This window comes from Seriola aureovittata, chromosome 24 (genome assembly GCF_021018895.1).
Source record: "Seriola aureovittata isolate HTS-2021-v1 ecotype China chromosome 24, ASM2101889v1, whole genome shotgun sequence".
NCBI classification, from domain to species: Eukaryota; Metazoa; Chordata; class Actinopteri; order Carangiformes; family Carangidae; genus Seriola; species Seriola aureovittata.
In genome coordinates this window covers 8,350,118-8,364,613 of record NC_079387.1, presented here as the reverse complement: position 1 = coordinate 8,364,613, position 14,496 = coordinate 8,350,118, and the positions used below count along the sequence as shown (strand labels likewise).

The following is a 14,496-nucleotide window of genomic DNA, read 5'->3' as shown; positions in this document are numbered from 1 at the left end:
ACAAGGCAAGACCGCACACATTCATGGTCCTTCAGAGCGAAGCACAGCATCTGACAACAACATGTGTGTGCGTTCACCTTAGCTGACGTTAGCGCAACTTTCACATCTGCTCGCACAGTTTCTACCCCTGTATCTGCCAGTCTCCCAGCAATTTCTCCATGAATCAGTGCATGAAATCGCAGCAGGAAATGGGGCCTCTCATAGTAAGAGCTCAGGTTAGCAGGTTATGTTAGCACGCTGGGAGGCTTTACTGTGGCATTATGATATTAGAATGTAAAATGACTCCCTTGTTTTCAAATAAGAGGGTCTGACTGTTGCATTTCCGAGGCTAAAATGAGGAATAGGAAACGAAAAAGTGTCTGAAGCGAACCTCCGAGCCCCGGCCGGAGCCTGTTGTCATAACCATCGAGGAGCCCATCCAGAATCCTGGTGAAAACTGTGCTGTTGTCGTTGGCGGCCGCCTCCTTCTGAGCCTCTGAGGAGGATAGGCAGAGGCTAGGAGAGAAGAGAGGAAGGAAATGAGGAGAAACAACATCCTAGCATTAGTTAAACAGCAGGACGTCACACATGACATGGTTATTGTAATTAATTAGCTTGCCGCATTAAGGACAGTCTTGTTGTGATTAATTATTGAACATAAGTGCTGCTTACAACTACCAGTAGAGATAATTAAGATTTTGTCATGTGATCCAAATATAAACAAATGAGTTCCCCTCTAAATGTGTCAACAAGCAAGGCATTGTGTTTTGAGGATGAGCACATCCTTTGTGGCTAGAAAATGAGTGAAAATTACACAAGAACACTGTGTTCGTGCAGATATACCAGAGAGCAAGACATGCACAAAGGTTACAAGCTTAGATTTGAACATGGGATCTAAAGGCCATTGATCTAGTCTGATGAGAGTGGACTATTCCAGTGATTTACTGACAGCATTGCCAGAGATCTTTTTTTGCTTTTCTTGAGTGCAGGACAGCCACTTAAGCAGTGCTGTAGCAGAGTGCAGCTTGGATATGCGATCAATCACAACAAGGAGGGCAGAGTTGGCACGAATCCTCAGCAAAAAATATACGAATATTCAAGTTTCATTTATTAAATTGCAGATGGAGCAATCAAAAACTGTGACAATACTGCTGAGTGCAAATGAAAATGAAAATTATGATTTAATACTATTAAATCTTTGACAACTTTAATACATTTTACTTTTATAACAAGACTACCAATGTAGTTAAAATAGCTTTATTTTGTGAGATAAATAGCATTACTCTTGAAATCCTGTAACTACTAGGGTTCAAAATGTTTGCATTAACTGTTTCACATTACAAGATTAATTTACCTATTTTGGCACCCACACAGGAGCAGAAGGGAAATGACGAGCCTTGCCATGACTGAAATTCTGCTCACTTTGTTGTTTAGAGCTGTCACACACGTCCACATACAGACAAAGACAAAAAAAATTAATTTTGCATCACAAAATATCATAGCTCCTGCAAAAAGGGTCTAAGGAGCCTAACCAGGCACCTCAACTCACACAAAGAAACTCTTCACCCCGCTGCATACAGAGGTAGACTATCACAGGAATCACTAAATCAAGCGGTGGGACAATCTCTGCTCAGTGAGGCTGCAACTGTTTAACATCCAAAACATCTACATCACAGGCTTCACAGACATTATAAAGGCTGGTAGCTTATATCAGAAAGAAAAGGCATATGGCTAAAATAGGAAATTGTTTTCTGCAGTATGATCCCCATTGTGTCAAGCGCATTACAATTCATACGGGCCAACCCCCCTTCCCCATCTCCTCTCCTCTATCCTCTCCTCCATCATCACCTTTTTCCACTCTCTCCATCACCAAAAACATGAAACTCATTCTCATCCCCATTCCTATTAGCCATGCTGTGTCTAATAATGTAAAAAAACAGAGTAGGAAAAGGGGGGCTACCTGAATGCAGATCCATCACCACCAAGGTTTTTTTTATTTATTTATTTTTGGCCTTTTTTCCCCCAAACAGCGACCGGGGGCTGGGGGGTCTCCGTCGGTGGTGTTGAAGCTGGATGATCACGGGTTCAGTCACCTAATCCCGGTGCTTGTCGGTTGTCTCCCCTTTAGCTTCTCCACCATGGGCTACTGCTGCTCTCTCTCTCTTTCTCTCTCTCTCCCTCTCTCTCTCAATCAGCGGTCCCCCATCAGGCGGTGTTGTAGTAGTCTGTCTGGTCTTCTCCTCCTATAGGCTACACCGCCTTCCTCCTTCAGTGCCTGCTGCACCGCGTCTCCTGCATCGCCTCCAGAGGTGTTGCAGCAGCAGCATTACACGGGCTGCCTCCTCGGTCTTGTCCGCCAGCCTCCGAGGAGAGTGAATTCACTCCACATTTTTTCCGTCTCTTTTGCTACACCGCCTTCTGCCGGTCCGAGAGACTGAAATGCTGCAACGGAGGCTAATAATTTTAGAATAGGTGCTTCCCATTGGTGGGTTGAGAGGAGGAGGCGCGCTTGCAGTATAACTGGGGGCGGGGGGGATATAAAATAGCAGCATTGTTGGTTGTTGATTATTGAATCAATAAATTGAAAAAAAATTAAAAATTAAAAACATTAGTGTGCAGGAGTCAATAAGTTTTGCTCCTCCTGTTATGTTACTAATACATTTGTATAGCCTGTGTGGTGTATGATGTAATGAGGCCGAGAAGCTATTTGAGACTTAGTGAGTTAGTGATGATACAACACGTGCAGTCATTGTTTTTATCTTGGCATGATTTTGCATACTGTAGGTACTGTGAGAACAACTGTGTCAAACCAAAGTCGTTATCATCCTGAAGGTTGCCATAAGAGGGTAGCCGAGCTCCATGTTTCGTAGATGGTATTTAGTGTCTGATATTTAACCTCCTTCCACTTTCTTCAACCCATGTGGAGATGCAGTCTGTGGACGGGAGCTTCAGCCAGGAAATGTAGGAAAACACTGGTCTGCCCCGTCAGGATTTGCCTGATTTCAGCACCACGCCTGGTGCGGAGAGCTCCCGTGGAGTGATGGTCGGCTGGACAGGAGAATAAGTGAAGCAGAAAAATAGATCCAGAGGGGTGTATGGATGAGAAGGTGGGGGTGTCCCAGAGGAAATAGAGTGCCTTTCAATACTTGCCCTGCAGGCATCCCACTGTTTTAGATCCCTGTTTCACTGCAGGCCACTAAACTGGGTAGAAACACAAACGACACACACCACACCGATCAATAACCCCACATAACAAATCAGGCATGTTTGAACAAATAAAAGTCCGTTCAATTACGTGGAAACACGAAACTTGAGTGGAGTATCTTCCCCGATGATATATGTTTGTTTATGTTAATGAATAATCCGCGCCTTTTGATTTACCTTCAGTGTTTTCATTGGCTAAAAGCTGTTTTATCATTACTGATGTCATCCTCCTTTTCTTTCAGGAATGCTGTTGACGGAAACAAGAAGCTGTTCGCCATCTATGACACGAGGTAGGAATTGTCACAACAACACACACATTATTCATTAAGGAGCTTCTCCAACTCTGTGTGTGTGTGTGTGTGTGTGTGTGTGTGTGTGTGTGTGTGTATACGTACGTGTATATGTGTGTGTGTGTCACACGCACACGCACGCGGTCCCAATTATCCACGGAATTTCTGACATCGACTCCAATATTTCTCAACCTAAATAATTGATAGTGGAGCCATTCATTTTAGATAAGGAAAAGAACCCATTATAGACGATTAACTGGCTAATCAATCACAATCATCGATTAACGGGCTAATAAATGCAGCCTGTTCCTAGAGCTATATTGTTCAGGTCCCGCCATTTTTATAGGAAACGCAGGGGAAGGGGATTGGCGCAGATGGTGTGAGGAGCACTGTAAAAAAATGTCCATTTTAATACGGCAATATGTTTTAGTGTTAAGGCTTAAAAAATATTTGATTAAGCTCAATTCTAACTATCATGCCTCTTTCAAGAATTTCTGCCATAAGAAATAAAGCAAAGTGGAGAAGGTCACATTGCTTAATTATTGATTAAATCATTTCAATTAAAACAAAAATACTATGAAAATAAGAGCTAGAGGGAAGTGAAATTATTAATTAAATAATTAGCAATGATTAATTCTACTCAGCCTGTGAAAACAGTTTAGCCTATATTGTACTCTGTGGCTCTGAAGGGAACTTTTTACAATCTGAGGAAATGATCCTGATGATGTCCATAAAAAAAAAGGACCCTGATGATGTCATCAGACATCTTTTTGAAATGCTTGAGACTGAGTTGCACTGAGTTCAATCTGTTTTTGTGAGTTCCACAACTTATTGAAAATGCATTGATAAAATTGCTGCAGTGACCCTTTAAACACCCATACTCTACTCATTAATAAACAGACAGATGATTTATTAGCAGCGCAATTAAAAAACAAATTCATGAACAGCTCAAAGTTAATTTGCATTAGAAAGAATCTGAAACTGATCTTTAGCCACATTCAAAATAAGAAAAAAAAATACTGCAAAAAAACCCTGCATGCACAGACTATGCTGCAGCTACTGGTGGGTATTTTTTACAGTGTGTAAGTGTTGGGCTTCGTCGCTCATTTGAACAAACCGAGTGCCTTCACCGCCACCAGCAGCAGCTTCCCCCTGAACGCCCTGCTCATCAATATGCGCTTCAGCTCCTCAATGTAAGAGCCTCTTGCACAGTGAGAGACGGCAAATAAAAGCGGAGCCAGTGTTCATGCCAGGGAGGCGATGTCAGCCCATATTTAATATCTGACTCCATCCACATCAAGCCGCTGACTTTTTTCCAGCCCTTCACTCGACTTTCTCCTTTTGGGCAATCAGTGGATTTACTCTGATCTGAAGAGCGTCCGGAAACGTCTGTTGATTGGGGGGGGGAAGCTCTTTGCTGTTGTTGTGGCTGTAAACAACGAAAATAAAAGAGAAAAGGAACAAGAAAAAGAAAAAGAAAAGGTGATGTTTGGTTTGCAAAGGGTTCGTCAATTCCGCGTCTTGTCCGCGCTGGTTGTCGGTTCAATTGTGTGTTGCGCGAAAAGGTGAGTGCTTTTGTCGTTTTTGAGAAGTCAAGGTTATTGCCCGGGCTGATTGATGCACGAGTCAAGGTGATGTTTCCCTCTTTTTCCATTTCAGCGTCAATGAACCGGGCAACATGTCTTTCGTGAAGGAGACTGTGGATAAACTGCTGAAAGGTTATGATATCCGACTGCGACCAGACTTTGGAGGTATGTGCCGTATTTACCCCCCATTTAATCCTCCTTCACGCCGTAGGCAGGCAGCTTTATTTTTGGCGCCATTCACAGTGTTGTGGTCAGGTGTAGAGGTGTAGGCCTATATACATAATCTGCTGTTTAACCTCTTCCAGGGGCCCCTGTTGCAGTCGGGATGAGCATAGACGTGGCGAGCATAGACATGGTGTCAGAAGTCAACATGGTGAGTGAATTTCCATCACATAAATGCTTGTTTCTCTGTGTTTACTTGAGTGTATAATGCATGCAGTCCTGTCTCTGTCTCTGTGCTGATGTACACAAATGTGTGGCACTCATACAACATGATTTCATTGCTTACTTGCTGGTAGGAAGTGCTGATGTAAAATCCAGTTTTTCCCTCTGAAGCCATTATGTGATGCTGAGATGGATGGGCTGGGTTTCCTGTAAGCAATAAAACATCTTTATCTGACTCACAATACCATCACAGGGTTACCATACATACACCCAACGCTCAGCCCGGGTGTGAAAAATAAACAGAATACAGCCTCCAGCTCCTGTTTCCAACAATGCTGATCCTCAGACAGCAGCAACGACTCACTTACACCACAATTAAAGCTGGAACAGTGGTTTCACGATCAATACAGTCCGCATACGACGCATATGCACTACACAGACTAAAGGAAAACGTACGCTGTTAATGCTGGACTCTCCAAATCGACAGCCAGGAGAAACCTTAGCTCTCAATTTGCTCTGCTTGTTAACCTCTGGAGCCGCAGTGAACAGTGCTTCAGGAGTGTCCACCCAGGCGGCCCTCTGAGCAGACAGCTCTCAGGGAACTCTGATTGGATTTGCTAATTCGTGAGCCGGATGCTGTTGACACGTGGACGCACATGCAGGAAAGTAACTCCAGGCTATTCTATCTTAAAATATCAGTCGACGATGACCCAAATTGCACTGGAAACAAGTGACACTGTCTCGCCCCCATTGGCTACGTTTTCAGTTCTTTAGCAGAAAAATAGGATTTTTAAGGCTCCAGCTCCAGACTGACTGCTGGACATCGCTTGCAATTGGTCTGGATCCAGGCTTTGAAACCCACAAGCCAAAAATGGCTGAGTCCAGATCAACACCTCTGCTCTTTCACGGGCCCATTGATTGAGTAGGTGTAACCATTATGACTTTTATTAGACACGCTGGCTGCTGAAAGTCACTATGAGGAGTCAGATTCAGGTCAGTCGGGGATGCAGCAGTTTACACCTCGACCATCCACTCAGGCATCATCACAGCGCATAGAACATCATTTCACACGTATAATGTCTGGTCCTTATTATGTGTCCGGTGGGTGGTGTGTGGGCGGGTGTTGATCAATACTAATGACTCAATGATTACTTCACCAGGTGACTCCTGGCTTTGAAAACTGACTTGCCAACGGGTGCTTTGAGGCAAATGCTGTTGCTGCCTAGATGATGTTTCGTAGCAACGTTTGATTTGAGAAAAGTGCTACCTTTCCTTGCGTACATAATTTGCAACCGTTTTTTGATAATTGATTAATTAATCATTGATGTCATTTTTCAAAAAAAGACCAAACATTTCCAAATTCCAGCTTCTCAAATGTGAGGATTTGCTTGTCTTATGTGACAGTGAATTAATGATGATTAATAATGATTAATGATGTTTAGGACTGATGATGGGACAAGATTTTTGCTAATGAACAACATCAGCTTGAGCTTTCTGACTTTTGTTATGGTATATTATATTGTCATTATCAATTAATCCATCCATTATTTTTTCTATTTACTCATGAACGGTTTAGTCTATAAAACAGGACACACTTATAGAAGAAGACCTTGATTGGGGGAATTACACGTGAAAAGCTTAAACGAATATATAAAGAAGCAAATGAGTGCAAAAAATAACATGTACTGTTTCTAACAAACGTTTCCTCCATATTCATCTTTCCAATGTAGAAACTTGTTTGTGGGAGTTGTATCAGTATGGGGATAGAAACCTTAGTTGTGAAGGTTCACAGAATTATTTTTCTAGAAATCCATTGGATAACACATTAGGTTTAGTTTGCATGGACTGCTGTCATGCAGTGATACAAGGTTAAAGAGTAAAGCGTAGTAAAGCGGACATATGTGAGGAATAATACAACATCTATTGCTCTAGCTGACCCTTCATGGTCCACGCTCAAAGCTTTGTTCGTCAGCTCAGCCGCTAACATTAGCTAGCAAGCCGAGCGGTCTAGTCTCCGCAGAGCAGATGAAGGCAGATGAAGAACAAGGGAGTCAGACAGCGGAGATCACAGTCGAACCGATAATTAATTAGGTCTGTTTCTCATTGCCACCAGTGCACTGAGGGACTGCACATGTGCGTCTGTGCATCTGCACTTGTTAGATGGACAATTCCTGGGTGTCAGCGCCGGAGCCAAAACAAGACTGGTCAAGCTGTTTGTTTATGCACCAGTGTTTGACATTTAGTGGATCCTTTTCATCCAATACTGGGAACCATCTGCGTTTTTTTTAGCATGGGGGTTGCTCCAGAGGGAACTGGATAATGAGTGCTTTTGTCCTGACAGTGACAGTGCCATGCTTCATCCATTCAGCAACACTAAACAGCACAGCCCAGATAAATGCTGCTCTCTCTGTTTCTTTTTTCAAAGAACACAATTTCCAAGTTGTCAGGCACCATTCTGCATCCCTTTCAAACATTTCAGCTACTAAATCCACCCGAAAGCCTAGTAGAACAACCCACAGGCATAGTTGAGAAACTAGTCTTAAAAGTTGAGGGTTTATTGAGACAAGGAGCGCTTGTTATACTGAACTGAGGCCTGGACTGGATCTTACTCTGCAGGTGAAGAAAGAATTAGTAACACCAAATTTTAGACTTGAGGTCACTTCCTCTCCTTCTCACGAGCAGCTGATGCACCTTGTTAAGAAATGGGTCATTTCCATCCAGAGGTTGGATTGGGATTTAATGTTAACATCCAAGAGAATGCAGATAATTAGTGCAAAAGGTTACGGTTAGTCATTGACTCTTGACTGTTAATATCTGCATGGGAATGTGCAAATCTGTATTAGAGAGAATATAAAAGACCGACTGGCTGATTTCTTGAAAGAAACATCTTTAGATGCTTTTTGAGGTTAATTAGGGTTTATTGGGGACTGTACACAAATATTTTAGGATTCCTTTGTGGGATTAATAAAATGAAATGAAGAGCTGCCAATGATGACTCTTTTCCATATGCAGAAGACAACAATCCTGTCTCCATGTAAAGTCATTAGGGTATTTATTTTTCCTATAACTATAGATGACTGTCTTTAGAGTTAAAATTCAACATTTATTGTGTATTTCTGTATTAAGACGAGAGAGTTGCAGGGATGTTCATCATTTCATTATGCTGGCTAATTTGGAAAGTGCTAATTTAACCTGTAATGGCTAATGTGGTGGATAATGTTCAAAGTATTATTCCATGTAAAGAGTGCATTTCACTCCCACTCATGATGTTTAAAAAAAAAAAAAAAAAATTGATTAATTCCACACACTCTTCTTCTTCATCAAAACCTGCACTTTAGCAGTCTGCAAGACTCCAGATTCTGATTGTAAATTATTAATGGTAATTATTGACTAGATTTTGAGATACTACAGTGGGGGTCAAAAGAAATAATAATGCTGCGTGTTGTTTTGTAAAAAGTGAAATACCTCAACACTTTGTGTACACTCCCTGAAAACCTATGGAAACTTCAGATGTGGACCTGTTCTGCCTCACACTCCTGACTCTTATTCTCACCTCCAGCTGATTTTATTTCAGTGTGGAGTAGGAGTTCATTTTCACCAATCCATGGTGCCAGAGCTGAAGGTGGTCTTTGCAGCTCTATTATCTCTGGGAATTTCACTGGACATAACACTCGGGCAGATCAAGAGACTTAGGAAATAAAGTGGAGAGAAGGAAGATAAGGTCTAAAGATTTATTGAACCAGAACCAAACAGAAAAGAGCAGAGAAAGTGAGAGAGAGAAATCCAGGGAAAAGAAAAGGTCAGGGAGAGGAGGTGGTTACTGCTCCAAACACCCCACGAGCTTTCGAGACAGCAAGTGAATAGAGCATCTGTCTTGTCCTAGAACCCACCTGGCAGGGCAGGTCGACTAAGTCGGTTTCTGCCACTCTGACGCCTTCGCAGGGCGCGAGCTCCTGCACGAGCAGATGCTAAAGCGTCTGAGGAAGGCGCACTAATTACCTCTGAGGTTTGTTTGTAGTGTGCCGGGGGCCTCCGCTGATGAGAGACACATACTAGGACAAGATCAGAACAAGGCAAAATAGATTACTTACTTACTTGGAAAGTAGTTGTAGACTTCAGAATGAATGGATCGCCTGGAAATGTGTCACTTGTTAGTGCTGTTTTGGAATGCTAATCAGAGAAAGGAGTTTTTTAAAAGATGTTTTGATATTAGAAAAATGTAATTTAATGTAAGGTTCGGAGGTGGAAGTGAGCGTAGTGCTTGCCTGCCTTCAAAATGTTTTGAAATACTGTTTTTTAAGAAAGTAAGTGCAAAACAAGGGCACCATGTGTAGGTGTGTTTTCATTACCACGGCCTTCTCTTGAAATGGACAAACAGGCATGATTCTCTGTTGCAGTAAGAGCCTTTATCCCAGCCCATTATCAGTGCCTCGTGAAGGTCGTCATCATTTTTGAAAATTAGATTACGGCACAATGAAGGTAGAGCTACTCTCACAAGGGGAAATGGTCAGAGCCTGTACTGTCAGTGTAACAGGTTGAACAAGCTAGTCATCCGTACACCCACAGCTGTGTGTGGGTGTTAAAAAGAAAAGAAAAATCTGTCATTATGGAGAGGTGAAAAGATCTCTCTCTCCATCTCTCTTTCTCCAAATGTTCCTGCTGCCTGGTTTGTTTGTTTTTTCAGATTATAGCTAGTTGTTAGCTTTCCTTTGCCTTGACCTGTGTGTTTCCGTGTCTCAGGTAATTCACATGCAGATTTCTGCTGAATGACATGAGGATGATTTTATTAGGTGTCAAATTTCAAATACGCAACTTGATCTGAACCCAGTTGTGCCGTAATCGCCAACAACATCCTGCATCAAATGAATCTTGGAATCAGAAATTGCCAATGCACTAACTATGTCACCCTAATTATCTTATATAGGTCTTCCAGCTATGCAAAAAGAGAATATCTTTTCTCTGCGCTCAGAGTGTGGCTTAATATACCCCCATGTCTTTTATCCAGCATCCGGCTTCCTGCCTGATGGAATGTAATTGGCCTCAGGAGAGAGCACGCTGTAGGATGAAGTGATGATCACTGAGATTTAGAAGAAGCAGAGTGGGCACTTCCTGGTTCGGAGTGCCAACCCACTGAAAGAAAGCTTCATTTAAGGAAGGGGGGGGATTTCCCTCTCTACTGCTTCTATCTCTACAACCCCGTCATGACATTAGCCCGGCGCTGCATGTGTTGCATACACCTTTAAGACACTGCATGTATCGGCCTGGGGATTTTAGAAATTGACGGGCGCCAGCCTCATTTCGTTTCTCGCTGCCACTCAAGCAGGCGTTATGCTTCAGCAAATAAAAAAGGGCAGGTAAACTATGAGCTAGATTTATGATGGGAGTTATTGCAAAGGTCATCAGTCAACGGTCTGACAGTCTGATTCTACCTGCTGTAATAGATAGAGCAGATATATGGGGTTCATGAGTGAGAGTAAAGACCCTCGCAGAAATGGAATGGAGAAACACTACATGTTTTTTTTTTTTTATTGATTTGGGGAATGTAAAGGTCAATAGAAATCAAGCCTCACATATGATGACGGTACTTTTAGTGTGCTGTTTTCTTCCAGTATTTAGTGCCTTTGTTGCAGACTTATCAGCAGAGATGTAAAGAAGTGGGGTAGAGAGAAGGGGCCTTAAACCCCCAGGCCACCAGTGTCCCCCTGAGTCAAAATAGTAATAGTCACTGTCGTATTCAGGATCCTCATATAATTGCTATGAATAATATAATGGCTTAGAAATTGGAATTGCAGTGTAAAGGAGCAGTGGGGTCTTGACCCCCCCCAAAGGGTCGTAATTATACGAGAACATTTTCATGCCCTTACTCTAAATCTCGCTCACATGCGAGGTTTGCCTCCAAGTCAGATTCATCCAACGCTCATTACTGCACGAAACTATCATTGTTTTTAACTTAATGAACACCACCTGTTCACGGGAGGAAGGAGGAGGTGTGCGATTGTGAGATTTTATAATTAGCGTAAATGATGTTCCTAATTTGCCACAGAAAGTTCCCCCTGTTCTGCTCCGTTCATTCGCAAGACGAGTAAAAAGAAGGTCGGAGCTTCACGTCCGGCTGTCGGACATCAGCGTGCAAAAGCTAACAAATTTAGCAAGGCAGTAGTGGTGTGAGGGAAATCGTCAGAGCAGCACTGTGCTCTGACAGAGGAGAATGGGACATGGAGTTACATGCTAGAAAAACGTCTTGCTAAAGATAATTTGCCAAAGATAGCAGACAGCCAAACTGATGTGATGGAAAAGAGAATATTTTATAGTATGAATAACAGTTTAGGCTGGACTCTCCACTGGGAATCGACTCGTCTCTCTCACTTCTCAAAATCCTATTTTCCCTCCATCACTTTTATTGTTCTGGGCTGATTTTCAGTCTCTGAACCCTTCTGAAACTAACCGTACAGCTTTGATGATGATGTTTTCACTGTGTTATAACAGAGCGTTCACCTTGTCACCATCTTGCATACAGACCCTGAGGCTACTGTATCAAACTGTAGGTTACCACGTCCAAATCTGTTGTCAGCCTCCTTCATAAACTGCCAATGATGACAATATAGTGAAGATAATATCACTTTTCAACACTTTTTTGAGTCCTGGATTAGTCGATACCTCATCTCTAGCTGCCGAAAACCTGTTTTCCTGTTTACCCTCGAGTGCTGCCCTCTCTGACGGCAGCTGTTATTTAAGCATATGACACAGTTTGGGGACCTCATTCAATAAGAAACAACCTACATTCACACTGTGCACTTGCACAAACAAAAAAAAAACAAACCCAAAAGTGACAGTCAGCCAACTTTAAAAAATGGTGCAGATACTGTGGAACACAGCAGTTTATCAGAGTGTTCTGCAGTGTTACAGTGGCTCTGCTCATGTAAGACAAAAATCTTCTGTTTGTACATTTACCATTGGTTTGTTCCCCTTTCTGTCTCTCGCTCTTTCCTTGTTATGAGGCAATACATCATGAATATTAGACAGTGGGGAAATGATCCTATATATTGAAGGCCAACACTGTCATTTAGAGGGAAAAGCCCAATTCAATCACCTCCTTGTGTTTGCTCTCAATAAGGGGCAGAGCTATTTTTACCTTTCTATAGCAGCAGCAGGAGGAGGGGGGATAGGGACTTGTCGAGGGATTCCCCGCACTGCGGTGATATATGCCTCAGGGCCGTCCCGGGGGAACACTCCGAAATTACATTAAAGTGACTCAAATTGCTTCAGTGAACGTGGGGTTCATATGGAGTACACGGTGATTACATACCATATCATCGTTTTTCTTTCCCGCACAGAAATGTGAAGTTAAGTCGGGGAAAACTTGCCGAGCTGCGTTCATTTATTTTTCATGTTGCCGTTGAGCGGAGCGGCTTTGTGATGATGATTCATTATTTTTCAGTTTATTAACACGTTTTCCTGCTCAGTGTTATTGTGCTGCGGCGGACGAAGACAAACTGGTCGCAGGCGGGGAACATATGCCATGTGACGAACATTGTTAGCAGGACATTTCCTAGATTGTGGTGGTATCACGACATAGCAGTCAGTATGAGAGAGAGATTAGATTGAATATGGGTCAGTTCACAGCCAAAACTCTGCTTATCTGAGTTCTCACACACCCTGAATGAAAGTGAATATCCAGCCGAGCTAATTGAATAATTGAGGCTTGTTGGAAATCACTTCAGCCGGTCACTGTCATTATCTCTGCTGAAAACATATGCTAATAACCAAACAGCAGTGTCTACTGGGAATTCACGTGTTGTGGGAAAAGGGAGGGTTGTCAATAATTCATAATCCATAGTCCTAGTTCATAGAGAATCTCAGCCCACCTCCTTATGAAAAAAAAAAAAAAGAAAAAGTTCCAGGGCAGGTAGCGAAAAGCTGCACTCATCCTCATCTGAAATTCATTTTGATTGTCTCCATGCAAGATTGATGAGGATTCCTTGGCCGCATGTTTGTACAGGCTACATGGTTCATTTTAATCATTTATGTCTCGTGTGTGTGTGTGTGGGTGAGTGCTGTAACCGCTCGCTGGGCTGCCCACCTGCTGACACACGGGTGGGAGATGGAAACACATACCTGAAGCGTGATACCTCTCGGGGGAGAGGGAGGAGGGCGAGAAGCGACGTGATAAGGGTCAAATCAAGGCAGTGCGAAAGAGACATTAGTCATTTCTGGGGATTGATGGGAGGCAACGTTACAGTGGTAATGGAGGAGAAGGGGGAAGGCAAGTCTACAGTATTCATTCACACAGCAGATTTAATTTCCACCACATGCTGTGATCAATCCACATTGACCACTTTAATGGGACTATGACTGATAACGCTTATTGCCCTTTATGTCACACAATCCCAGGAACTGACTTAAAGGAGCGGAGGAAAGGTTAACTCCGTGTTGCTGCTAGTAGATGATCAGGTTCAGGGCTGCAAGTGCCAGTAGTTAAAAGGAGGAACTCTCTCTCTTCCACTCCACGTGCATCCTGTGACTTTAAAGTACATACATCAAGTCCACCTTAATTGTGTTTTTCTGACAGCCTGAGCCAATTAGAACTGTATGTCAATTAAGACAGAATAATATCAGCACAATATGAACTCAAATTTATAAAATGTAAATTTTGTCAAATCGTGAGACTCTCCAATGGGTGAAGTAACAATTCAACCTGAGGTGCCTTTAATTGCAGTTTATTTAATTTCATTGATTATTCTGACGTAGTTGTACTTGCCCTTGGGTTAAATGGCCAGTGGGATATTAGCTCATTATTTTCAGGAAAGACATCTGCCACATACACCTCTAGGGCTGCAACTAACAATCTTTTTCATTATTGATTAAATATATTGATTACTTTTTGATCTATTGATTATATGTTTAATTTATTTTCTAAATAAATAGCAAATAGTGAAAAACAGCCATCACAGTGTCCCTGAGCTCATGGTGATGAAAACATAAAGAGGTGATATCAGTGCCACAATAGGTAATGATTATATTATTAGCTAGAATTGTAAATATTTCCTTCCCTC

The 14,496-nt window shown here is 42.4% G+C and overlaps 2 protein-coding genes across 4 annotated transcripts in view; one reads left to right on the top strand and one right to left on the bottom strand.

The window, feature by feature from the left end:
* LOC130165655 (gamma-aminobutyric acid receptor subunit alpha-5-like) overlaps positions 1 to 3,180 on the bottom strand; it is a 29,000-nt gene extending 25,820 nt beyond the window's left edge. Inside the window, exons 1-3 of the mRNA XM_056371107.1 lie at positions 1,940 to 3,180; positions 1,334 to 1,415; positions 371 to 495 (exon numbers count right to left, since the gene is read on the bottom strand). Of these exons, the coding sequence (XP_056227082.1) occupies positions 371 to 495; positions 1,334 to 1,415; positions 1,940 to 1,955 (223 nt within the window). The 5' untranslated portion in view covers positions 1,956 to 3,180. The remainder of the gene's footprint in view (positions 1 to 370; positions 496 to 1,333; positions 1,416 to 1,939) is intronic.
* The window catches only part of LOC130165654 (gamma-aminobutyric acid receptor subunit beta-3-like), a 56,976-nt gene that overhangs the window by 19,061 nt on the left and 23,419 nt on the right, over positions 1 to 14,496 (top strand). The window contains exons 2-4 of one of the 3 annotated variants that reach the window (XM_056371106.1): positions 3,426 to 3,473; positions 5,133 to 5,224; positions 5,365 to 5,432. In XM_056371106.1, coding sequence (XP_056227081.1) covers positions 3,426 to 3,473; positions 5,133 to 5,224; positions 5,365 to 5,432 — 208 coding nt within the window. Of the gene's footprint in view, positions 1 to 3,425; positions 3,474 to 4,481; positions 5,039 to 5,132; positions 5,225 to 5,364; positions 5,433 to 14,496 lie in introns of those variants that run through there. The other 2 variants (XM_056371105.1, XM_056371104.1) reach the window with 2 other exon arrangements.